The sequence below is a fragment of the Balaenoptera ricei genome, chromosome 4 (assembly GCF_028023285.1).
Source record: "Balaenoptera ricei isolate mBalRic1 chromosome 4, mBalRic1.hap2, whole genome shotgun sequence".
In the NCBI taxonomy this organism is placed as follows: domain Eukaryota; kingdom Metazoa; phylum Chordata; class Mammalia; order Artiodactyla; family Balaenopteridae; genus Balaenoptera; species Balaenoptera ricei.
In genome coordinates this window covers 103,258,036-103,284,533 of record NC_082642.1, presented here as the reverse complement: position 1 = coordinate 103,284,533, position 26,498 = coordinate 103,258,036, and the positions used below count along the sequence as shown (strand labels likewise).

The following is a 26,498-nucleotide window of genomic DNA, read 5'->3' as shown; positions in this document are numbered from 1 at the left end:
ACTGGACACCAAGCCTTACCTCCTCTTTCTTTGTAATGTCCATGCCTCCATCATACTTTACCATGGCAATTGCCAATAGGAAAGCTCTCATCCTCAGGTGCCTAAAGAAATACAGAATTCCTAACAGGTGTCCTGCCTCTTTTTCTCTCCCTTCTTTTATTCAGTCTACACATGTCCACCTACTAATTCACCTAACTCATCCTGCTAAAATGTTACTTTTAAATATGTTACTCTTTTGTTGAAAATCCTATAACTCTCTCTGACATGAAGAAAAAAATCTATAGCCTAGAATTCGAAGCCCTCCAGAATCTAAGCTCATCCCTAGCATGACTTTGCCCCAAGCCCCCCAATAAAGCCTCTGCTTCATGATAACAGCTGACTCACTGAATTGGCCTTGAACTTCAGTACTCCCAAGTGTTGGCTCTGCCTGGAATGACTTACCTCATGGTTTCCACCAGACTCACTTCTACAATATACAGCCAAGTTAAGATTCCACGCTTGAGATGTTCCTAGCCCACCTGATACCTAGGAGATCATCCGCTTTTCTAAAGACCTGTGCTACCTACTCATTTACTTCTGTGCTTTATGTTACCTGACTCTTTGGTGCACATGGTTATTTTCTCCCCAGCAAAATGATAAGTGCCTTAAGGGCTTATTTTCTCATTTGTATTTAAAATCACCTAGAACTATGCCTCTTCAGTAATCCCTTAAGAGTCAGCACTAAATACATATTTTTTGATTAACTGAAACATCAAGCAGCATGTTTTCTAAGCATTTTGGGAAAGAAACATGTACAACAGTATAACACTCCACGTTCTTATTTTTTTATATAAGTAGTTAAAGAATAAAATCCAAGACAAATCAATAATATTTGAGTTAACCTCTCTGAAAACCACAAAAACAAGATTACCTTTTGCTCAACTTCCTAGTTCTGAAAATGTCCTTAATCTCATTGAGGGTAAGTGTTTAGATGGAGCATTTAAAAAGTTTGTCCAAAACACACAATTATGTCTTGCCTGTAGCAGAAATAATGTGTGCCCCTGCTTCACTTTGTCAATAATTGAATTTGCCTCTGAAGTTCAAGATTTCTTTTTGTGTGTGAAACTGACTGCTTCTGTTTTCTCCTTATATGCATTAGACTCTAAGGCAGAAGAAACACTATGCAGTTGGGATTTGGTGAGCAGGGAGGATAATAGAAGAGATTGACATGACTTCCATAGAAGAGTTATTTTTAAGTATAGAGAATGCCTATCCTCATGCTGAAAGGGCCTTTAGAAAATATTCCCAGGATTGAAAAGCAGTGAGGGCAGTTCCCATCACTGGGCTAGCAGTGCTGGTCTGTGGGGTGTTGCTGCCACCTGCTGCATGCAAACAGCCATGGAGGGGCTGGCGCCGGGCTCTTAGCTGCAGGACGCCAGGTGCGCACAATTAATATTCTGTGGTCATCTGAAATTTTTCTTCTATTAGAGCCTGGGTGAATCTCAAAGGAAAATCAGTCCAATCTGATGGCTCCAGGCCACAGAAGTATAAAAACAACACCCAGGACGAGCAACTTTGCCCAGTAGCCACTAAATGGGGCCCTGGGCATCCCAACCCCAGGCATGGATTCCATTAAAAGTTACTCTGTAGCTCTGGAAAACAAGTGAGGATTTCCCTTTTTCTGAATCTGAGGGATTTATTTGAAGAGTTGCTTCACCTTCAGGCAATAAGAGATAAGAGACCTCTAGATCATTCAAGGGGGAGGATATTTTCTTAGAGAATTCAATAAATTTAGATTCTTATTGGTTTCTACTTAGGTAGATGCCTCTTAATATGACAAGTGGAGTAAAGTAACTGAAATCCCTCCCCAGGCTTGTAATGTCTCCCAGTTTAATAGGGACACCAACCTACAGATCAGGATCTTCTTACTATATCTTCTGGCCTGTTTTTGCCTCTATACTCCATCACCGTGATTTACTAGAATTTCTAGGAGGAAAGGGGCAGAGATGAAGGCATCGAGAGCAGTGATGTTTCTTCCTGCCTTTCAGTCAAAGACTTTGAACTCCCCAGCCCTCCCTGAAAATACCCCTGTCAGCCCCAACTGACCCAACACCTCCAGGGACCTGAGACCTACTGGGGAGGTGGTAGTGGGGGATAGGAATAAAAGTTTGGGAGCCCTGGACTAGGATATCAGTAACTCCATTTTCTGGCCTTTGCAGGAAACATCATTAGCTGAGTAGTAATGAGTATGACAATTGTCATGGCAAATATTTGTAGTGGTCATGTAGAGGGTAGCCTGGATGTCCAGGAAGACAGTAGCCCTATTTCACCATATGCAAATGTCTTCTCCCAGGTAATTCTAATCTCCTGAATGGCAAGAGTGATGCTTTATATCTTAGCATCATCCATATCCCCCCCCCAAGTCCTTGCATAGGACAGATCAGTACACACATGATGTCATGATACATGATGACATGATACATGATGACATGATACATGATGATGACCTGGTCAGAATTATCTCCCCATGACCTCAAAAGAGTAACCATCTCAGGAATACAACTCAGTCTTCTCATTTGTCTTTAGCCTTGCTGGTAGTAATGAGATTAGGGTCACAGAATATTTCACCAATTGTTCATAAGATGGTATATATTAATTCATTTTTATTCTTTATTCATTAAACTTATGCTGTAGTTCCAGCCTAACGTTTCTTTTCTTAACGTTGGCAGGTAGAGACGGCCTATTTTACCCCAAGCTAGAAAACCAATACAGTTGTATCTGGCAGGGAACAGTCATCACGTCCTTCTGCGAATAACCAGAGATTTTTACCAAGGAGTCACTTCCCTGAAATCCAGTCCTCGGTAAATGGAAGTAAGTGGGTGGATGTAACAGGGCCTGGTAACCAGCTGGGGTGGGAGATTCTCTCTGCCTTTGGATTCTGATTGTTTCTGTCTTATTCTACATGATTTTTGCTGAGGCAAAGACATGCTTTTCTGTCATCATCAAAACAGACCTCCCGCCAGCAGGGTGGGAGAATTCCCTACTTGACCACCAGCCTATCCCAGACACCGGGTGGAAGAGGAGCCCTCGCTTCCTCACCTCCAGGGAATGTGGGTTTCCCTGAAAGAAGGGAGACGTTAAAATTCCATTTCTTAGCTGGAGCTACCCTCTGTTACTTCTCAGATTTTCTTAAAATTAAATGTGTTAATTCTTTGTTCTTTCACCCTGAAGCAATTCTGGAAAGAAAACATATTTTAAAATTGAACAGAAAAACTATTATGAAAGCCACTGAGCTCACATTTGTTAAATGACTTTGTGCTCTTGAAAAGAAACGTATAAAAAGCAGATTATGAACTGCTCTGCATGATTTCCTTTGTTTGGATTTTAGAAGCAGCTTGACTGACACAGAGATCCTGAAGGAGAGAATCTTTGGATACTAAAAATGCTTTTAACGAAGGTGATACACAAGATTTCAGAGAACAGTTTCAACATTGTTCTGTTGAAGGTTATACTTAGCTCTGAACCACATTACTTTCCTGTCTACGTTTCATTTCCTGGGGTCTTGCCAAGTGATAAACAGACACAGGCGTGTGGTAAATGTGGCGTTTTTTCAGCACGAATAGGGTGGCTGGAGTTTGCTTAGTTAAAGGCATCTATTGACTTCTGTGATCATTATGGAAATGCTGGTGTGAGGCCTTCAGGAGACTATGGGGAAAAAATGGACATACTGTGCTGTCTATTCCATCATCCAGATACATTTTGTCAGGGGTAAGGCTTCTGGTTGTCCTTTCTTGTCAGATTGGCTGCTCTGGGGGGAATGGGGCCTCTGCTCATTTAAAATGCCTTGTGACTGCTGCCGAAATTGATCACCAAAGGCAGACTGTTATTAAGGTTTTCAGTTATGTATTTAAGTGGCAGCTCTCAGAGAGATGTTAAGAGTCTAGAAAGGATTACAAATGAGCACTAAAAACAAGAAGGGAATGCATGGTTTGTGCCACTGCTCTGAGACATTTTCACCCATTTTCTTTCTAAGAGGGTCTCTTGGAGTAACTGGGAAATTGTGCTTCTTGAAAATGACATGCTCTCCAAATGGTAGTCAGAATAACTCCGGAATACTAGAAACATCACAAGCCATCAAGACTCAGAGCTCCTGGCTCAACATTTTCTCTTTCTCGAATACTTTCTCTTTTGGATATATCAAGAATTTCTCCTCCAAATACTAAGATCTTTGGGAGTTGAACATATGTTGAATTTTAATGAGGCATGTGTAGTATGGACCTGGGAGACAAGGTAGGGTCCTTATGACAGCGGGGACCAGTGCCTAAAGGGCCTATTTAAAAATAGCAAGAGGAGAGATTTGTTCTGCATTCCATAGCACGAGGGTATTAGAGTGAGCCCGAGTGTCTTAAGAATTAACTGTGCTTTTCAGATATAGTTATGAAGATTTTAAAGGAGAAATTCTAAATTAAAGGAGACTTTGGAATATAATGCTGTAGATGGGATCAGAGATATATTACCAGGCAAAGGTGAGCTCACAGGGAGCTACATTAAACTGCACTAACCTCTGCCTACCCAAACTTTTGCATTCATAAAAGTGTAGTAACTCCCATTTGTCCAGTACCTTTGGAGCCTGGTTTTTTCTCAGTTACTTGTCATCTTCTTATCTTTTTCCTTTGTGAGCTTCAGTGGTACTTGTCACAATAATATATCATTCCTGTAACAGTGTTCCATGTTAATTCTAAAACTGAGACCTACACTATTGAAGGCATGTCAAAGGCTCAGTGCTTAACATATTGTAAGTGTTCTGTACCATTTGGTCAGAGAGCTGATGGGAGGGAATCTTCTTTTATGTCTAGTGTTTCAGTGTTGATTATAGATGATGCTGACCAATGGTTTATCTTTAGTGGAAACCTCTACCGCTGTTTTTGTCCCATCCTTTCCTCAGGCACCCTAACTACATGGAAATGATGGCCCTTTTGATCCTCTGATATTGAATGTCAAATTTCTTACTCTTCTCAACCAATTTGGAAGGCAGTTTGGAGGTCATGAAGGTTATAGAAGGAGCACAGACTCTAGACAACCAAATTCATGTTCTTTTACTGAGGTGTGACTTTAAGCAAATCACTTAATCTCTCTGAGCCTCAGTTTCCTCTTTGATAAAGAGCATTAACAAACATCACCCTTTGGACTTCCCTGGTGGCACAGTGGTTAAGAATCCGCCTGCCAATGCAGGGGACACGGGTTCCATCCCTTTTCTGGGAAGATCCCACATGTTGCAGAGCAGCTAAGCCATGCGCCACAACTACTGAACCTGCGCTCTAGAGCCCATGAGCCACAACTACTGAGCCCGTGTGCCACAAATACTGAAGCCCACGTGCCTATAGAGCCCATACTCCGCAACAAGAGAAGCCACCACAATGAGAAGCCCGCGCACCTCAACAAAGGGTAGCCCATGCTCACTGCAACTAGAGAAAGCCCTCACGCAGCAACAAAGACCCAACACAACCAAAAATAAATAAATAAGTTAATTAATTAATTAATTTAAAAAACAAACAAAAAATCACCCTTTGGTGTGTGCAGAGGATTAAACAAGATAACCTATGTAAAATCCTCTTGTAAACATGTATTTTTAAAAACATATGCATACTAGTTATTTTTCAGTTTCAGAAAATAATATTTGTGTGTTATTATATGTTATGTGCTTTTGATTCATAAACCAAAAAGCCAGTTATATTCATTGTAAGAATAGTTGTCATAATAAACTTGCTAGTGGACTCCAATCTTTAAATAGGCTTAATTTTATTCACAGGTAGTCAGAGACCTTACATTATTTTTTGGACAGACCAATAGACAAAGTGATAGACATTCAAAAGTCAATAATTTCCTCTGGTGTCTTTAAGCAAATGCCTCCTCATTTGTATTGAGTCTTATGCTTCTCTATCTAGATCAGGAACAAGCTCTCTCCAGCCCCTAAGTCAGCCAGGGAGGAAAGTTCCAGCTGCTCCCTCACTTCACCAAAGTTGCCAAGGTTTCTCATTGAGTCACTCTGTGTGAACGCAAACTGATGGCTCATGTCCTTCCTTTTCAGGAGTATTGGAAGAAACAATGCAGAAGAAGACATTTATGCATTACCTGGTTCTGATGTCAACCTGACCTGCCAAAAACAGAAGAAAGGCTTCTTGGTGCAGATGCAGTGGTCCAAGGTCACTGATAAGTTGGACCTGATTACCCTTTATCATCCCCAACATGGCTTTTACTGTGCCAGTGGGAGCCCCTGTGAGTCGCTGGTGGCTTTCAGAGAAGCTCCCAGGAATGTGTCAAAGTGGACTCTGCACTTAAGGAACATGTCCTCCTTGCTCACTGGGAAGTATGAGTGTAGCTTCACTCTGTATCCAGAGGGCATTCAGACGAAAATCTACCACCTACAGATTCAGACAAATGGTAAGCATGACTGGGAGGGGGAAGGAAGCACATGCATTCATTCACCTCTCATTTGTTCAACAAGTATGTGTTCTGAGCCAGCCATGTGCCAGAATAAATGTAAAATTGCACCAGTGATAAGTGGTAAAGATTACAGTGGTTTTGTGAGAGCATATAATAGAAGTCAGGAAAATTGACTCTGAGAAAGCAACACCTGAGCTGAGGTCTGAAGACTAGTAGATATTAACACCATTTGGGAGGTGGAAGGTTTGTGAGTGATCCAGAGACAGGGAACAGCTGATATGAAGGGCTGTGTAGTGTTTGAGGACATAGGAAAACGCCAGTGGGACTTCGGTACAGAATTAAGGGATGAGGTGGGAGATACGGTAAGGACCAGATCATGCTGAACTTTGTCAGCCATGTTTGAGGTTTGGATTTTTATCTAAGTGCCTTGGGAAGACATCAAAGTATTTTCAACCAAAGGATGGCATGACATTTATAGCCTGATTGAATTTGTGTTATAAAAAGCTGGTGCTGGCTTCAGAATGAGAATGAAGTGAAGGGGGATGAGAAGGAGAAGGTGGAGACAAGTTAGGAGACCAGTAGCCCAGAGCAGACAGAGTGATAGTTTGGGTAGATGTAGAAAGAAGATGACAAATTTGAGCTTTGAGCGTTAAACAGGTAGGACTTGGTAACAGAGTGGATCTAGAACAATGGCAGTATGAGTGAGGGAGAGAAAAAACATGCATGTGTCTGGCAAGCACACCTGAATGGTGGTGCCATTCACTGAGATGGGAGGCAAAGGAATCAGAGCAGTTTTGGGGGGAGGGGGAAACTTATCAAAGTGGCTTTGGATATATTTAGTATAAGTCAGGGAAAGGTACCAAGGAGGCTGCTGAATGTGTAGCATTCACTCATTCTTGCTTTAGAAGGCTGCCTTTGGAGGCAGGAATCCTAGGTTAAAGTTCTAGCACCTTTCTGGCTAGAAAAGAATTTCACCTGGGGCCTGGCATGTACATTCTCTGAGCCCATCTGGAAAATGATGCCTATCCTAAATTAGTTGGTCCTAAAGTAAATGATCTCCGTTTATACTAATGGAAAAGAGGAAAACGAAAGCCAGATGGAAAATGCACTGGAAATGGAATGTTTTTAACTCAGGGGCAAAGTGCCCTGGTGGTATATGAAAAAAGCACAGCAAAAACTAACTCATGAACGCTATGCTAAAGAAGGCATGGAGCTGCCCAGGACAAACAACAGATACGGATTTATTACTTCCTCTCCACTTTTCATCAAGAGATAAGACCATGCACGGTGTTGGGCAGTCCAGCTATAGAGCAGGACCACTTCTACCTCTACCTTAACAATGCCCCATTCCCATTGCTGTTTTCCAGGAAAAAATACTTCATCTGGGGATAGGTTGGGATGGTGGGGTTGAGTGAAGAGAAGTGAGAAGACCTGTGTAGAACAGTGTTTACCTACATATATTTTGGCATCAGGTGGCCTGGATTTGAATGTTGACTCTGTCATTCACTATATATTTCATCTTTGCCGGGTTATTCTAAGTCCCTAAGTTTTTGTTTCCTGATATAACAAATACGGATAATTATAGGAACTCCTTCACAGGTACCATTATTTTGACGATTAGATGAGATAATCTGTGTTAAGCACTTAGCATAGTTCCTGCCAAAGAGTAAGAGTTTGGAAAATGGTACTTTTCATTATGAATAGTAAAACTAATAATGAGTGAACTCTATATCTCAGGTCTCATTAAAAATGAGTCTTCCTCCCTCTCTTTTTGTGTCTGCCTGATATGGAGCCCAACAAAACATGTGCCACACGTTAGCACAAGTACACATTGACCTTGGCTTTAGACAAAGATTTTGGGTCTTCTTCCTAAAACTGTAAACTATGCTACTGCATATGTGAGGACCTAGTGTTTATTCCATGGAGAATTGACAACATGGATTAATGTGCCGTATAGGAAATAGGAGGTGGGAATGGCTCAACATAGAGACAGCAGTGGAGAAAAGGTACAGTGTCATTCAGAAAGGAGAGTGGTGTTGCCTTTGAGGGAAAGTGTATTCCTTAAAATAAAGGGCCAAGCTTGTAGCTACTAAAAACTGCAAATCACTGGGGAGGCAGAAGCCAAGTATACATGCTTTGTGGTTGTCAATTTCCCAGTCTTCTGACTGTAACTTTGCTCTTGATCTGCCGGACCAGACGGAAAAAACAATGGCCTCGATGTTAGAGAAATGGTTCTGGTATTGTGTATTTGGGTACAAAGGGAGCAAAATAGAAAAGAGAAAAACAGAAAGGGAAAGAACTCTTTCACCACAGAGTGATCAAAAATGTAAGCCTGGTATAAAGCTAAGGGACAGATACTTAGATGGGGCAGTTGTCACTCAAAAGCCCTGTCAAATCCCCCCTCATGACATCTTTTTCCCCTTTATTCTTTTGATCTTCACTCCTTCTCCTCTCTCTCTTGCCATTTCCCTCTCACAACCCTGGGAGTTCTTCAGGTTTACAGGCTGGTTGGGTAAGCAAAGCACACATGAGTGCAAGTATGTGCAATACATGAACAAATGCAAATTGAAGTGGTGTATGAGAATCTAAATATGAAAATGCTGAGGGACCAGAGGTGGTTGGGACCTCTTTCTGTTTCCTTCCTGTTGTCTGCAGAGTCATTCTTCTCCCTGCCTGCTCACAAAACAGTGTGTCTGAATCCTGTCCCCATGTTCCTGGAGTGCCTAGCTGAGAAGGGACTCTTCTCTTCACTATACCTTGTTCCTTTATGTGAGCTAGTGCTCTGAGGCTGCGGATGAGGGTAGAAATGTAACACACTGTTTGGCATTTGCTTCTTTTTTCATTTTCACTTGACAGGGTTTCCTTTTAGGTTAGTTTTAGGGTTATTCCAAGAAACGCAGTTCTCTGAGTCAAGCCTTGGGTTATTGTAATCCAGGTTTCCATCATTTGACGCTACTGGATCCCACAGTGCTTCAGACTGTAAGACTTTAATGTGTCTGAAATGTGTAGTTGTTAGGATTAGTTATAAAAAGTACAATGTGGCTATAATTTCCCAGATTACAACAAAAGCCTTGGGGGTGGTTAATGTCGTTGTTAGAAGCAGTAGTAGGAGAAGAAGGGGCAAAGGTAGTAGAAGGAGGAGGAGGTGTGGTAATAGAAGTAGTATAGACTATAATAACAGAGTAATAGTACTGGTAATAGCATGGAATAATCTGGATAATATCATCTTGATAATCTCAGTCTAACTACATGCTACTACCCTGTCTAAAGGCATAGTGTGTTCTTTGACCTTTTTTCCCAGTTTTATTGAGATATAATTGACATATAACATTGTATTCATTTTAGGTATACAACATGATGATTTGATATATGTATATATTGTAAAATGATCACCACAGTAAGTTCCATCCATCACCTCACACAGTTAAAATTTTTTTCTTATGATGAGAACCCTTAAGTTGTGTTCTCTTAGCAACTTTTAAACACATTTTTAACTTTAGTTACCATGCTGTACATTACATCCCCAGAATTTATTTATTTTATAACTGGAAGCTTGTACCTTTTGGCCACTTTCACTCATTTTGCCTACTCCCCACCACCTGCCTCTGACCAGTCTGTTCCCTTTTAATCTGAAGGCTGTCTTAACTTTCTTATTTTTCTTTTCCAATGCATTTGTTGAGCAAATTTGATGATTTGTCCTGTAGAATTACCCACAGCCTGGGTTTTGCTTTTCACATCTCATGGTATCTCCATGTTCCCCTTTCACCTTTTAGTTAGGTATACTGATTTGATCACATTTATTTTTATTTTCTGGCAAGAGTATTTCATAAATGATGTTGTGTAGTTACATCAGAGCTACATAATGTCTGATTGTGTGATGTTAACAGCCACTGATGGGTGTTGCCTAGATCCATTCATTCATTATGGGCTGCCAAAGAGTGATGTTCTAATTCTATCATTCCTTCATTTATCAGCTGAAGTATTCTTATAAAGAGAAATTCCTCCCATGAACCAATTATTTATTACATGTACAATTTGTATAAGAAAAGCAGAATAGACACTTGGTTCTTTCACTTTATTTACCAGATTTAAAAATGAGTTGGTTCACTAGCATTCTTAGGTAACAAATAAGTATTTGTGTTAAGAATCAAGAATTTATATGAATTTAAACATATTAATGAGTTTTAATTCATTATAGTTATTTTCCTTATTAGGCTGAAAATGTCCCACGTATAAAATCTATTAACCATTTGTAATATAAATTGCAAATATTTTCTCAGTTTGTCCTCTGTCCATACTTTCTTATGATACTGTTTCCAATGCAGCATAATTCTTACTTTTATGGCATAAAATCTATCACTTTTTTTCCTTATTGGTTCTAATTTTGAGTCATAGTTAAGAAAAGTTTTCCCCATTCCCAGATTATACAGAAATTCACTCATGTTATTTCTCACACTTGCATGTTTTTTTAAATTAGCATTTAAATTTGTGATGTTAGGTTTCTAGTGTTAAAAATTGTACCTAAGTATATTTTTTTATGATTTCTAATACTTTTTTTTTCTGTATTTCCTACTTTTTTTTCCTTTCTGTGGTTCAGTTTAGAAATTTTCTATTGACCTATTTTCCAATTCACGAATCTTATTTTTCTTGGTATCCAGTAAGTTTTCAGTCTCATCAAATTCATTCTTAATTTCTAATGTTATATTTTTAAGTTATTGTTTCTGTTAGATTTTTAATTCTTTGATGAAATTGTTCATCTTTTCATGTAGTTCCTTCATCTTTTTCTCTATTCTTGAATATGTTAAAAAGAGTTAATGTTCTTGTTGGTTAACTCCAATGTTTCTATTTTTTCTATATATGCAGTTTATTATACGTATTACATATAAATATATAAAGAATATATATTGTGTTATTATTGACAATAATAACAGAAGGAAGGGATGTGCTGGAGTAAGTTGTGAAAAAAAAAAAGAAAAAGTAGACAAAAAACAGACTCATGAATGATCTCCTATAACATACAGAGCAGAACAGTGCCACAATTAATGGTTTAAAGAATTTCATGTTCTTGGGCTTCCCTGGTGGCGCAGTGGTTGAGAATCTGCCTGCCAGTGCAGGGGACACGGGTTCGAGCCCTGGTCTGGGAAGATCCCACATGCCGCGGAGCAACTAGGCCCGTGAGCCACAACTACTGAGCCTGTGCGTCTGGAGCCTGTGCTCCGCAACAAAGAGAGGCCGCGATAATGAGAGGCCCGCGCACCGCGATGAAGAATGGCCCCCGTTCACCGCAACTAGAGAAAGCCCTCGCACAGAAACAAAGGCCCAACACAGCCATAAATACATAAATAAATAAATAAATAAATAAATAAAATTTAAAAAAAAAAGAATTTCATGTTCTTAAAGAAATTGAGAAGAAAAAAGAAAAAAATGTATATATTTTATATTGACCCATATATTTACCATTTCCTATGCTCTTCTTTCCATCCCATGGAGTGAAGTTACTATTTGGTGTCATTTCCTTTCAGCCTGAAGGACTTACTTTAGAATTTCATATAAGACGAATCTACTTGCCATGAATTCTGTTTTTTCTTTTTTTCATTTTTATTTTTGAATGATATTTTCAACGACTGTAGAATTCTTAGTGGACTGTTTTTTCTTTCAGTATTTTGAATATGTCTTCTGATCTCCATTGTTTCTAGTGAGACAAGAGCCATTAATTCTGTTATCGGTCCCTGCATGGGATAAGTTTGGGGCTTTTTCCTTACTGATTTCAATCACTGCTTTCCTAATTTTCTCTGTTTTGGCTTTCAGCAGTTTGATTATGACATGCCTAGTTGGGTGTTTCTTTGTATTTATCTTATTTAGGTTTTAAAGTTCTTGAATGTGTAGATTAATTTGGGGGAATTTTTAAAAAATCAAATATGAAGTTTTTGGTCTTTGTTTCTTCAAATATTTGTTCTGTCCCCCTCTGTTTCATCTCTCCTTCTATGACTCTAATTACATATATGTTAGGACACTTGATATTGTCCTATATGGCTCTGAAACTCTTCGTTTTCCTTCAGTCCTCTTTCTCTCTGCTATTCACATTAGATAATTTATATATATATATATATATATATATTTTTTTTTTAAGTTTAATTTTTATTTATTTATTTATTTATGGCTGTGTTGGGTCTTCGTTTCTGTGCGAGGGCTCTCTCTAGTTGTGGCAAGCGGGGGCCACTCTTCATCGCGATGCGCAGGCCTCTCATTATCGCGGCCTCTCCCGTTGCGGAGCACAGGCTCCAGACGCGCAGGCCCAGTAATTGTGGCCCACGGGCCCAGTTGCTCCGCGGCATGTGGGATCCTCCCAGACCAGGGCTTGAACCCGTGTCCCCTGCATTGGCAGGCAGACTCTCAGCCACTGCACCACCAGGGAAGCCCAGATAATTTATATTAATCATTATTCAGATATACTGATTTTTTTATTCTGCCATCTCAAATTGGCTGTTGAGAATTCCCAGTGAATTTTTTATTTTTATTATTGACTTTTCAACTCTAGAATAACCATCTGGTTCATTTTATCCTCACTGAAATTCCCTATGTATTGAGTCATTGCCATCATATTTTGCTTAATCCTTTGAACATACTTTTAATAGCTGCTTTGAAGTCTGTTAAATCCAATGTAGGATCTGTTCAGAGTCAGTTTCAATGAACTGCTTTTTTCTTGAGTATGGATCAAACTTTCCTGTTTCCTTCATATGTCCTCATTTTTTGTTGAAAGCTAGACGTAAAAAAACAAACAAACCCATAATGTGACAACCCTAGATTCTGTGGGTTTTTCAAAATTTTAGTAACTTACCCATATTTAAATTGCAGAATCTGTCTCCTTTGCAGTGTGTGGCCATTGATATCTCTGCTTAGCTTTTTATTATAATTCTTATGTCTTTAGTTTGGCTTCCAAGGAGTTGCCCCTACATTGGCAAAGCCCCTTTGTTGGTCCACAGATGAGTTTGGCAGAAATTGTGCTCAAATACCTCAAGCCCAATAGGCTTCCACCCTCTACACATAGATGTCTGCGGAGGCGGCGGTTAGGGAGTGCATTCAAAGTTGCGACAGTAGTACCTCCCTTGGCTTTCACTTTTCACTGGGCTCTCTCAGGTACCCCCTACTCATGTGTATATTTTCCCAGTCAGCCTGAGATATGTAGAGAATTTATGTCAGCTATTATATGACTCTCTGATTTCTAGAATCTCCATGTTGACTGTCTATCTGGTCTGCCCCTCATCCCAAATGAGACTGCAAACCCAGGCTAACCAAGCATCAGGTTTTCTCTGTTTCCTACCAAGTTTGTCCCTGTTAGCTGGCAAAGTGAAGGGTTTTCATGCTCAGACCTAATTTAAGTCTTCCCCTTTTGGAAGAAAAGCTGCTGGGTTTTGTAGCCAGCTCTAAGACGGTGAAACTACCTTTCTCACCGACCTAGTTGGGAAGGGGGATAGAAGGATCCCTAAGCAAGAAGGCTAAAGACTCCTACTGTTCTTATTGAAACTCTAGTGGTTTTTCAGGAAGAAATGCTTCCCAATTAAATGTTTGTCTTTGGTCAATTTCCAGGGCCCTGAAAATGGTGATTTTTTTTTTAACTCATTTGCTCAGTTTTAGCTTTTTTTTTAATATTTATTTTTGGCTGTGTTGGGTCTTCGTTTCTGTGCGAGGGCTTTCTCTAGTTGCGGTGAACGGGGGCCACTCTTCATCGCGGTGCGCAGGCCTCTCACTCTCGCGGCCTCTCTTGTTGCCGAGCACAGGCTCCAGACGCACAGGCTCAGTAGTTGTGGCTCACGGGCCTAGTTGCTCCGCGGCATGTGGGATCTTCCCAGACCAGGGCTCCAACCCATGTCCCCTGCATTGGCAGGCAGATTCTCAACCACTGCACCACCAGAGAAGCCCCTGCTCAGTTTTATACACATCTTTTTTTCACTGACGTCTTCATGCCTGCAAAACCAGGATTCAGTCCCTCAATCCCCGCCTCATCCCCGTTTTTGATACTTATATTGTATCTTTATTTAAAAATACATATTCATTACTACTCTCTTATAACAATTATTTATTCTTAGTGCTAAAGGTAAATATACAACAGTTACCCCCAGCCTTTATGTGAATGTCCCTTCAGTTTGAAGTATATTCTATTGGAGAATCCTTAGGAAATGTTCATGGGGCAGTATTCCCTGAGTTCTTGCATGACTCTAACATGTTTTTTATAGTCTTCATATTAAAGACTGAATGTAATATCCTTAACTCATATTTTCTTTCCTTGAGTATATTTGATATGTTACTATATTATTTTCTGACATAAAGAATTGCTGTCCAAAAGTTAATAACAATTTGATTTTCTTTCCCCAGAACTGACTTTGTTTAATGCTTTTATAAGAAAATGCTTAAGGTCCATTCTGAGACTATTTTCCTACTTTTGCAGTATAATCTTTTAATATGTATTTTCTAGTCATTTTATTTTAAGAAATTGTACTTGAATTATAATTTTCAGTATTTTTTCTGTCTATTGTGTATTTCCTTGAGTATCTTCTATTAAACATACATTTTATCTTCTTTGCCTGTCTCTTTCTTTGAATCCCTTTTACCTCTTTTTTCTTTTAAAATTCATTATTTATTAACTTATTTCATTTTAAAATTTCCCTCATTCTATTTTTTAAATTTCTTTTAATGCATTAGCTTTTGTGTTAATATGTTCTTGGTTTTGTTCTAGTTTGCTCTTAATTTCTGAAATGATTTTCAAAACTTATTATTTCCAACACTTTCCTGAATTCTCTCACTTATCTTTTATAAACTTTCTTCTCTCCAATTGACTCATTTACCAGTCTTTCTAAAATTTTTCATAGCTTATATCATTTTCTTTATTTCTTTTAGCTCATTTTGAATAAGTAGGCTGTAGTTTTTATTTATTTTGAAGTCATGTCTTTCTAATATGCTGTTATTGTTGTAGGAATGTTACTTTGTTCTCTCTTTTTTTTTCTTATGGTATCTTTACATGTGATTCTACCCCACTTCTTTTCTATTGCTTGATCTAAGTATGTTTAGGTTAAATGGATTTTGATTTTTATCATGGAAGAGTGGGCCAGGCTATCTTTTCTAGAGTCTTCAGTTTCTCTAGAGCTCTCTCTTCTGTTATGTTCAAGGTAAATTATATGCCACTGTACTTTGTGAGATGTACTTTCTTTCCTCCTATCCCTCACTTTTATCTAAATTGCCTCTTTGCTTTCTCCTGTTGGGCCTGTCCTGTTTAATTTGGATTCTACTCCCAGGGGTTTCTTCTCAGTGTGGGATATGTCTGAAAAGTCCCCTCTACTCTAGCACTGACAAGCCTTTTGTTCTTTCCCTAGAAGGCTCTGGTAATTTGGTGCCTACATACTTCTTTCTGCATTTCTGCTGCTATTCTCAGATTAGTCTGCCTTTCTTTCCAGTGATTGCCTGTTGGTTTTTTTCTGGGGCAGGGGGAGAGTTCTCTAGTTCTAAGGGCCATCAGGAGCCCAGCTGATTTTCCTGTTTCTGTTTGCACAGTTGCTGATATCACAGTAGTCTAGTGGTTTGTCTCTACCTATTAATGGTGATATATTGTTATTTAGTGTTCCCATACATATTGCTGTAGATATTGTGTTTAGTTTTGCTACTCTAGTTAGTCTGTTTTTATTAGGAATTTCAGGGATATTCAAAAAGTTATGCCACTTGTATTTCCAACTTCCCAGAATCTGGACAAACTTTACAAAAATTTAATACTTATGTATTTGGGTAATGCACATTAAAATAGGGTTAATGTACCAAGTGGATTTCATAAGCTACACAAATATGTGCCTAGGTCAGTCTCTGTTTAAAATAAACTGATAGGGACTTTCCTGGTGGTGTAGTGGTTAAGAATCCGCCTGCCAATGGAGGGGACACGGGTTCGAGCCCTGGTCCGGGAAGATCTCACATGCCACGGAGCAGCTAAGCCCGTGCACCACAACTACTGAGCCTGCGCTCTAGAGCCCGTGAGCCACAACTACTAAGCCCGCGTGCCACAGCTACTGAAGCCCACGCGCCTAGAGCCCGTGCTCCGCAACAAGAGAAGCCATTGTGATGAGAAGCCTGTGCACCTCAATGAAGGGTAGCCCCCACTCGCTGCAACTAGAGAAAAGCCTGCATGCAGCAATGAAGACCCAACGCAGCCAAAAAAATAGATAAAATAAAATAATAAAATAAAATTTCTCTCATTAAAAAAAATTTAAAAATAAAATAAACTGATATAAGTCGAACAATTACAATAATCTCAAAAATAAAATTAATAGTATTAATGGTGGTATGCAAATATGGCAAAAAAAATTTCGTGGTGATATACAAGTAACTCCATCTGGAAGTACTGTTATAGTTAAATGCCTTTAACCATGAAAGACAAGGGTTTTGTTGTTTTGTTTTGTTTTTTAAATTATGGGGTTGGAGTAATATTTTGAAGCAGCAATAGAGAGCAAAGAAGGCACTGATCCCATCTCCTGATCTTGAGGAAATAAGGGTATAAGAAAACAAACAACCACTGTCTGAGAATGATGCAGGGAAGACGGGCCCCAATGGGAAGGCCTGGCTTCAATTAAGGAAGTGGGGCAGGAGAGAGTTATCAGTGAAGAGGACAGCTGATACTGATGAGAGCTTGAAACACAACGAAGTTCTAAAGGCTAGGTATAACTTTCAGAATATCCAATTTTTTTTAAAAAAATGTGCTGTTGATAATAATGAGGATGTTCATACCCCATGATCCATTAATTATACTTCAGGGAATTTATCTTAAGTAGCTGAATGGTCAGAAGAAAGCTGTTAGTTTAAGGACAATCATTGCTATAAAGGTTGTAATAGTTTAAATAAGGTAAAAACCCAAACTGAAAAAGCATATGCTTCAGTAATTGAAAATTACTAAACAAATGATGATGTGTATATATGACATAAAGCATCTAAAAATTTCAACCACAAATAGCTTAAGAATCATGCAAAACATTTTAAGTAAAAATATAGGTAACACTTTTTGGTTAATAAAATTGCAAAGTATGAAAAAAAAATACATGCATACAAATAAGATTTGTATAGATATAGAAAAAAAGAAATAAGGTTTTCTGGATATTAGGATGATAGAATTGTTTTCATTTATAGATTTTTTAAAAATTTATTTTTGGCTGCATTGGGTCTTCATTGCAGCGTGTGGGCTTTCTCTATTTGGGGCGAGCGGGGGCTAGTCTTCGCTGTGGTGCGCGGGCTTCTCATTGCGGTGGCTTCTCTTGTTGCTGAGCGTGGGCTCTAGAGCGCAGGCTGAGTAGTTGTGGCGCACGGGCTTAGTTGCTCCGCGGCATGTGGGATCTTCCCGGACCAGGGCTGGAACCTGTGTTCCCTGCATTGGCAGGCGGTTTCTTAACCACCGCACCACCAGGGAAGTCTTGTAAGTTATTTCTGACATTATTATAGTTTACTTACGTATGTGTGTGTATATATATATATATATATATATATATATATATATATATATATATATGTATGTATATAACCTTCCTGAAAAGAGAGACTACAAAACTATTCATCTAATATCACTTTAAAAATGAAAATAATTTATTAATGGTGCTTCCTTGGAGTTCCTTATGTGTTTTTCTGTGTCATTTCTTCTTTGGAGAAATATTTATAAGCTCTAAAAAGACAATTAGGTATGAAAACAGTAAAAAGATCAGCATATGTCAGGAGTTTGGTAGGAGGAAGGTATGAATAGGCACAGCACAGAGGATTTTTAGGTCAGTGAAACTATTCTATATGATACTACAATAGTGGATACATGTCAGACATTTGTCAAAATTCATGGAATGTACAACACCAAGAATGAACCCTAATGTAAATAAACTATGGCCTTTGGGTGATGATGTGTTTGATGTTGGTTCATTGACTGTAACGAAGGCAACACTGTGGTTAGGGGTGTTAGTAATGGGGGAGGCTGTGCATGGGTGGGGCAGGGGATATATGGAAACTCTGTACTTTCCACTCAATTTTGCTATGAACCTAAAAGTTCTCTAAAAGTAATTGTCTATTAAAAGTTTTAGAAAAACAATTAGAGGCTAGGTTATAACGTTTTGTGTTCTACCTGACCCAGGAAATGTGATCTGAAGCCTAAAGCACCAATTTGGGGTTAAAGCAGAGGAACATACCAAACTGTGAGTTGGATTCTGTTAGGGTAGTTTCCCTATAGTTTTTCAGTGAGAAACAACTCTGTGCTTCTCAGTGACTCTTTTGCCATTTATACAAGGACTGTAGGTGGGGTCCCCTTCATAGGTGTACCCTGAGGATAGATGAATCTCTATACTAAAACTGTTCTCATTTCTTGGATTAAAAGCACTTCACAAACCAATCACAGGTTCATGTCTTTTCTACCTTATGTTTTGTTACAGTTACACAGGATGAATGGAGAAGCAACCATACAATAGAAATAGAGATAAATCAGACTCTGGAAATACCATGCTTTCAAAATATCTCCTTAGAAATTTCATCTGAGCTCACCTTCGCATGGTTGGTGGTAAGTGTTGCCCTTTTCAGTGAATAACTGCAATGATCTTTAAATATTAATGAAGTAAAAATGAATAACAAGTAATAATAGGGAAGGAAACATGCTGGATGAGAGGCAGGCATTATGTGGAAGGTTGGGGAGTGGCCAGGGGAGGGAAGGAAGGACACTAGGATTCCTTCCAACTCAGCAAGCCTCTGGGTCTGTGAATGCAGGAGCTTAGAAATTAGTTCCTCAAGGTTAGTTTATATTTCAAGCTATATACTAAACGGTGATTACAGAGAGAAAAAAGTGTGATGGTGCCCCTGAGAGGAGCCACATCCCGCAGAAGCTCCTACTCACACATACTTGTTTACACACATGTGCAGAGGTGTAGTCTACCTTTTCCCAGAACCCTTACTACTCCATTCTGGAAAATATACAACATTGCTTAGATTGGGAAGCACAAACTCTAATGCTTATCAAATATAGGGAGAAAATGTGCATGAGAGAAGCAGGAGCTGAATAAGAAACAGTCACTGCCGGCTCTATTATTGCCACAGGCCCGTAGTTGCCATGTTTTCTGACTTAAAAGAATAAAGCAAAACAAAACAGAAATCTGGATTTTTATGAGAAATTTTCCAAGGCAAGCCAGCCAAATGACAGCCAACTCTTAACCAATATATACAGTAGACCTCTAGTACTACTGTTAAATCAGTTGATAACACAAGTCTTACACAATTATAAAGATAACCATAAACACACTTTCGAGAATCACGTAATAGGGTGTTTATTTAGGTGATCCAGAATATGACTATATTAATTTTTCATATCTTCATCAAAATGAAAACACAAGAGTTAAAAATTCTTGCAGAACTAATACATGTCCGTGAATACAGCAGCTGATAACACCTGCAAAATACTGTACTCGCAGGGTTGATCATTCATGTTACAAGTGAATAGATTTTTGTGGGCTGTCTTGGAAACTAGAACCTTCATATAAAAATATTTCTCTGAGGATGTGCCAAATCCAAAATAATTGACTTGCAAGTAGGCCTTAAAATACAACCTACTGATAATTTTTTACTGTCTAGATATTTTTGGATAGTCAGTAGGATCAAAAGATATTATAAAATAACTTTCTCAAATTGTCCTAAAATCTACAATGTCTCCTTGTCATCTGTCAAAAACCACATTTTTCCCCCCTTTTAGAGTTTGGTTTCCAAAATGTAAGACTTCCTGCCTGACATTATACCCATCACTAGTATAAGTCAATTGTTCTTAACAAATGTGATACAGTGTGGTTCTTAGAAAAAAAATTTTAAAGTGGAGATTATCTCAGGAAGTCAGAAACCTGCTTCACTAAACATTACTGTAATGAAAATGCAGTATCTATACCTTGTTTACATTATTAATATATACCACCAATGGGCAAAACGTTTCCACCCTAATTATCACAAATTCACTATCAATAGGAATAGTAAAGTCTAATAGTAATAAATAAGACTAAAGTTTACAGAATATTGAGCAGAGTTCCCTGTGCTCAATATTCTGTAATAACCGAAACGGGAAAAGAATTTGAAAAAGAACAGATACATGTATGTATATAATTGAATCACTTTGCTGTACACCTGAAACCAACACAACATTGTTAATCAACAATACTCCAACATAAAATAAAAATTTTAAAAAGAATAATAATAAAAAAAAAAAGACAAAAAAAAGTTTAAAAAGACTGAAGTTTAATAAGCTTTACTGTACAGATTTTTGCTGGCTAGTCAGTTGATCTGTAGTGGACTTATCTTATCTGAAGGGTATCTAATCTGTTTTTCCAAGCAAATGTTAAAGCTTTCAGTCAGCTTATGTCTTTTCTGCAATGCTGAGCTTCTCCAGGGCAAAAAGCTGCATCACTCATTTCAGAAATCCCTAGCATCTAGTATAGTGCCTAGAACATAGGCACTCAGTAAATATCTAATACATAATTGAATTGTTTCATTTTTCTTTGTCCCCTTCTCTCACAGTCCTATTCGTTGGCCTCATATTAAATGGATGATCACTAAACCTCATGATGGCTGTCTTGATTGGTTAATGAGCAGCTCATTAAGTATCAATGACTAGATAACTGATAAGACATCCTCTATTTAACAGTTTTCTTCAAAGAAACTAAAATTATCTGTGAATCCTGCCAACACATTTAGGATAAATAAGGGATGGAGAGATTGCACCTAAGGTCACACAGTGAGAGAGTGAGTCCTAAACTTCTACTGGAACTTCAAGCCATGCTCTCAGTTTAAAGAATGCATCATAATTGAGACAACTTGAGGAATCTTTTTGAAAGAAACTTCTTTTCAAAGGGAACATTTTATTGGCAAATGTGCTGATCAAATTCCAACTGTGCATTCCCTTTTAAAATGTCAAAATCTATTTGCTCCTCTAATTTACATCCGTACTCCATACTGCTGGCACTGTGGGATTCAGCAAGCCTGAGATGAAATCATCTAATCTCCCATTATTAAGGAATAAACTACAGTCCTTTATGTCATGACTGTTGTAGGTCTGCAGAGAACATAAATATCCCCTCAATCCATTTTTTAGTGCTTTAGTCTCTTGTTAAACTGGCAGTAGTAATCATAATGATAACCAATTGTTCTTAACAGACATGATATAATGTGGCTTTTAGAAAAAGTTAAAAAGTAGAGATGGTGAAGATGAGCACAGGGGGTAGAAACCTGCTTTATTGAACTCAGTAACTCCGGGGAGCTGCAAAGTGCTCCCACTTCAAGTGCTGCATTAAACCCTGGAAACAATTTGACAAACTAAAATTAGTTTAATCTAAGTCACTGGAAAACAAAAGCCATGTCTTGTATGTGGAATTTTATAAAATCTAATTAATTCAGTTATGACCTTCATGAGAAAGGTTATTATTGGGATTCTCAGTTATCATAAAAATATTATTTGCTGTGTGTCTCTGATCCCATGCTAAGGCTGCGTTAAATGTGTTCATGGAGCAGATCCTTTGCATTTTGGAATGTTACATTCCAGGATCATGACTACACTGAAGTAGAAAGGCATCTGGTGCAAATTGTGTATCCAACATTTATCTAGGAAGAGAGGTAACTAAGTAAACACAAAGGGCTAACCCTCGGTGTCAGCTGAGGCTCCGTGTGCATGGTTGGATGATGAGAAAAAGTCATAGAATGTGTGTATTTAGATGGAATGCAGTTGGTAGAGAAAGGACAAATGATATTTTTCCTAGTTTATGTCCTGGGGCACAAGCATGCAGTCAACAGGGAAATTCTGTGGGCTTACTCTGGGAGCTTCTAAATACAGTCTAATATTCTGTGTTCATTCCAAACTATCATCCTGATTTCCCACAGTATAAATTTCAATTCAGTCTAACAAACATATGTGAATCTGTTTTAAGTGCTAGGTCCTGCAGGGATACAAAACTATATTGAACATGTTTCCTACCATGAAATACAACTTTAATAAAAATGTAAAAACTAGCAACATAGAGGGAAAATAATTTGATTCTGACTAAATGTACCTGGAAAAGCCTCTTAGGTTATGTCTGAGCTGGATAATTAAAGCCAAAAAACAACAGACATGTACTACACCAAGATCTTGGGACCTGTGAGCACATAGTGGGAGTGGGAGTGGGGGAGGTGATGAGGGAATGTTTGTTCCCAAACTTGGTGGATAAAGAGAAACCCATGACTTTTCTCTTTAAAATCATGAAAAGAAAATGAGAAGCATACCAGATTCACACAGTTCAATATTAGTGATAAAGGTATATAACTAAAACCTAGATGCTTATGTTTCTTTAAATTTTTATCTATAAATGTATCTTTTCAATATTCTCTTCTTTATTATTTGTAATGTTTTATATGTAAACAAAAATCGAAATGGTACCATCAACAATATTGGTTTTCCATGCCTATGGGAAGCCTAGCTGTTCAGAAAAGAAAGCTGTCACCTTCTACCTGATGGCAACTGACCCTAACTGTCTTCACCATAATCAAAAATGAAGTGTTAACAAATACTGTATGCTAACACATATATATAGAATCTAAAAAAAAAATGGTTATGAAGAACCTAGGGGCAGGATGGGAATAAAGATGCAGACCTACTAGAGAATGGACTTGAGGACACGGGGAGGGGGAAGGGTAAGCTGGGACAAAGTGAGAGAGTGGCATGGACATATATACACTACCAGATGTAAAATAGGTAGCTAGTGGGAAGCAGCCGCATAGCACAGGGAGATCAGCTCAGTGCTTTGTGACCACCTAGAGGGGTGGGGATAGGGAGGGTGGGAGGGAGATGCAAGAGGGAGGGGATATGGGGATATATGTTTATGTATAGCTGATTCACTTTGTTATAAAGCAGAAACTAACACACCATTGTGAAGCAATTATACTCCAATAAAGATGTTAAAAAAAAAAAATGAAGTGTTAGCCAACCTACAAAGTGTTGACAACCAATTGTGATGATTGGAAAAATATTGTTGTGGACTTCTATAAAATGGACATGGGGAGCTTTGCAAGGAGCCTACTTTGACAGCACTGACTGGATGGAGAATAAATGGAGCAAAGTGAAGATAGGAAGCAGTTAGGAGATAAAGAAGTAACAATCGATGCAGTTAACAGAATTTATTGAATGGGCTCTATACACTCAGCACCTACTTGTCCTGTGGCCACCACTGCCAGCTCTGACATGGAGCTCAGGGCAACCCAGAGATGAGGTCACCTCACTAAATCAAATAGTGCCATGGTCTCTTTTCTGCTTTGAAAATTCTGATTCTAGTACTAAAATAGGAACCCCTCTGCAAATTATTTTAGGGTTTGTCAGGTCATTTAGAGACATTCAGGAGGAGTTTTCCATGAGTCAATATGAACCCTCCCAGCCCTCATCATGCTAATTATTTTATCCAACTCCTGTATGTTATTATGCATTTATTTTTCTTCTGTGGGTCCTGATTTTCTATTTGTTTTTCTTATGAATTTTTCTTCTCCTCAAACAGACTCTCAGCAGAAAAGTCAAGGACTATCCATTCTACTACTTTTGTGAAGCAGTATGTAGCAAAGGCATTAATAGCATGGCTTTTCGAGGGAAATTGTTGTTTTGAAATTCTGGCTCTACATTTATTTTTTTCCTGGCTCTACATTTAATAGCTGTGTGACCTAGGCGCTAGGATTAGGGTGAAGTGAGTAGGGTCCTCACCTTGGGTGCAAAATTTAAGGAGGTGCCCCAAGAAATCAGTAATCAAGATATATATCTTAATAAAATATTTTTAAAAATCAAAATTTAGGGAAAATCCATGATGAACAAAATGTCGAATTTTAAAATAAAAGCACAACGTTTTTTGTTTGTTTTGAGATCGTGCTGTGCTGTTCAAAGAACAGGATTTTCCAGTCAGCCTGTGGTTCCTGGGTCTTCGTGGCATCATGCCCGCCACGGGTGCGGGTTTGAAGGTTGACAAGGGCAGGAGAAAAGATTGAGCAATGCATGGCTTCATGTAGTCGTTTTTCAAAATGTTAAATTGTAGAGGGTTTATTCATTTTTTCCACTGAGGCAAAATATGGGAGAATATTTTGATAAGTGCATATAGGGACACACATTTTTCCTTTTGTCTCAGAATTCTGTACAGCCTTGGATACATTGCCCAGCCTGAGTTTTAGTTCTGTCATCCACAAAAGGGGATAATTGAAGTTATATAATATAATTATAATTATAATTATAATTATATAATTATAGTTTTACAATTATTTTATAATTATAGTTTTATAATTATAATTATATTGTTATAGTACCAGCTCCATGGTGTTGTTGTGAGGTACTAAATAACTTAGCACAGTACGTATGCTCAATACATATTAAAAACTAATCTTTAGGCCTTCCCTGGTGGCGCAGTGGTTGAGAATCTGCCTGCCAATGCAGGGGACACGGGTTCGAGCCCTGGTCTGGGAAGATCCCACATGCCGCGGAGCAACTGGGCCCGTGAGCCACAGTTGCTGAGCCTGCGCGTCTGGAGCCTGTGCTCCGCAACAAGAGAGGCCGCGAGAGTGAGAGGCCCGCGCACCGCGATGAAGAGTGGCCCCCGCTTGCCGCAGCTAGAGGAAGCCCTCGCACAGAAACGAAGACCCAACACAGCCAAATAAATAAATAAATAAATAAATAATAATTTAAAAAAAAAAAAAAAACTAATCTTTAAAGAGTTCTTTTTAGGACTCTCCATAATTCTTCAGTTTAGTCGAGCAGAGAGTAAATACTCATGAATTCACAGCAGGCTGACTCAGTTGAGGCCGGAGGACAGTGATTTAGTATTAACTGAACATCTATTGAGTGTTAGGACTCGTGTAGGTGTATCATATACATTAGCTAGTTCAGTCTACATTCCTCATTCAGTTTTGTAGGGGTCCACCAAGTTGGAAATCCCATGAAGTTTTAGAAATATTTATTAATATTTTTAAAATTATCAAAAGAAGAAAAGAAAAACAGGCAAGAATAAAGGTTCTGTGCAAGATCCCCTACCAGTCTGTTTCCGGAAGAACAGGTGCCCTAAGATCATTCTTATCAGGTAGGAGTTGAGGTGTATTCTCTGACCCCTATCACCAAAGGTAGATCAATATATCATAAAAGGCTCCTTTCAATCAGCAAATTGTCCACACCTCTAAAATCTCCAATTTATACAAAGACCTCTGGCTTCCTGGAATTTCTTATACATTTTTCATTCGAGATAGTCCACAAAAAAAATTTTATTTGTTTTGTGATGGCTTGGTTTTATTAAGACGTGCTGTCTCAGGGGCTTATTTGTCCCTTCTTTGGTGCTGTGACTTAAATACCTTCTTTGTGTGACCTTTGAGCAAGTTAGCTAACCTTGGTTTATTCCAGATCGCTGTAAGGAGTAAATAAGGTAAGACCTGAAAGAACTTGGCACAGTGCCTAAAACACAGTAGGTGCTAAAAAAATTTAAGCTATGACTAACAAGAATATAAAAATGTAGTAGTGGTCATCGTATAATGTTAGTATTGTCTCTCCCTCTCCCAGCTCTAGACATTTCATTGTTTCCCTGCATTTTGTCACCTCTCTTCCCATTCGCTCCACGAAGGCAGGTGCTCACATGCAGATTCTTGCCTCGGCCCCCTTATACCTGGAGACTCTGGAATCTCTCAGGCTGTCCTGATGTTGTAGATTACAGGGCACACTTTGCAACCGAATCCATCTTTCCCAACGAAGGAACAAATCCCTCCTCTACAACAGTCAAGCACCCAGAAAATAAACAAACAAAAAACCCTCTGCATAATTTTTTAAATATCTTGTCTCTATCAATTAAACCACCCTGGCCAGTCACCCCCAGCTACGCAGTAAAGGAAAAAGCAGTTTTCTCACCAATCTCCAACTTCAGCCTCTGACTGCCCTTCTTCCACGACAGAGTGACAGATGGAAATGTTCCAAATGGCGAGTCATTTACTAAAAGATCACGCATTTTGAACCCCTAGATTCTCACAAAAACAGTCCCTGTGCATAAAACAATAGCTGTAAAACGTAG

General features: G+C 38.6%; 1 protein-coding gene across 1 annotated transcript in view; it reads left to right on the top strand.

Annotated features, from left to right (window-relative positions):
* Positions 1-3,686: 3,686 nt before the first annotated feature.
* CD96 (CD96 molecule) overlaps positions 3,687-26,498 on the top strand; it is a 69,461-nt gene continuing 46,649 nt past the window's right edge. The window contains exons 1-4 of the mRNA XM_059922170.1: positions 3,687-3,747; positions 4,204-4,213; positions 6,080-6,420; positions 18,858-18,982. Coding sequence (XP_059778153.1) covers positions 3,687-3,747; positions 4,204-4,213; positions 6,080-6,420; positions 18,858-18,982 — 537 coding nt within the window. The remainder of the gene's footprint in view (positions 3,748-4,203; positions 4,214-6,079; positions 6,421-18,857; positions 18,983-26,498) is intronic.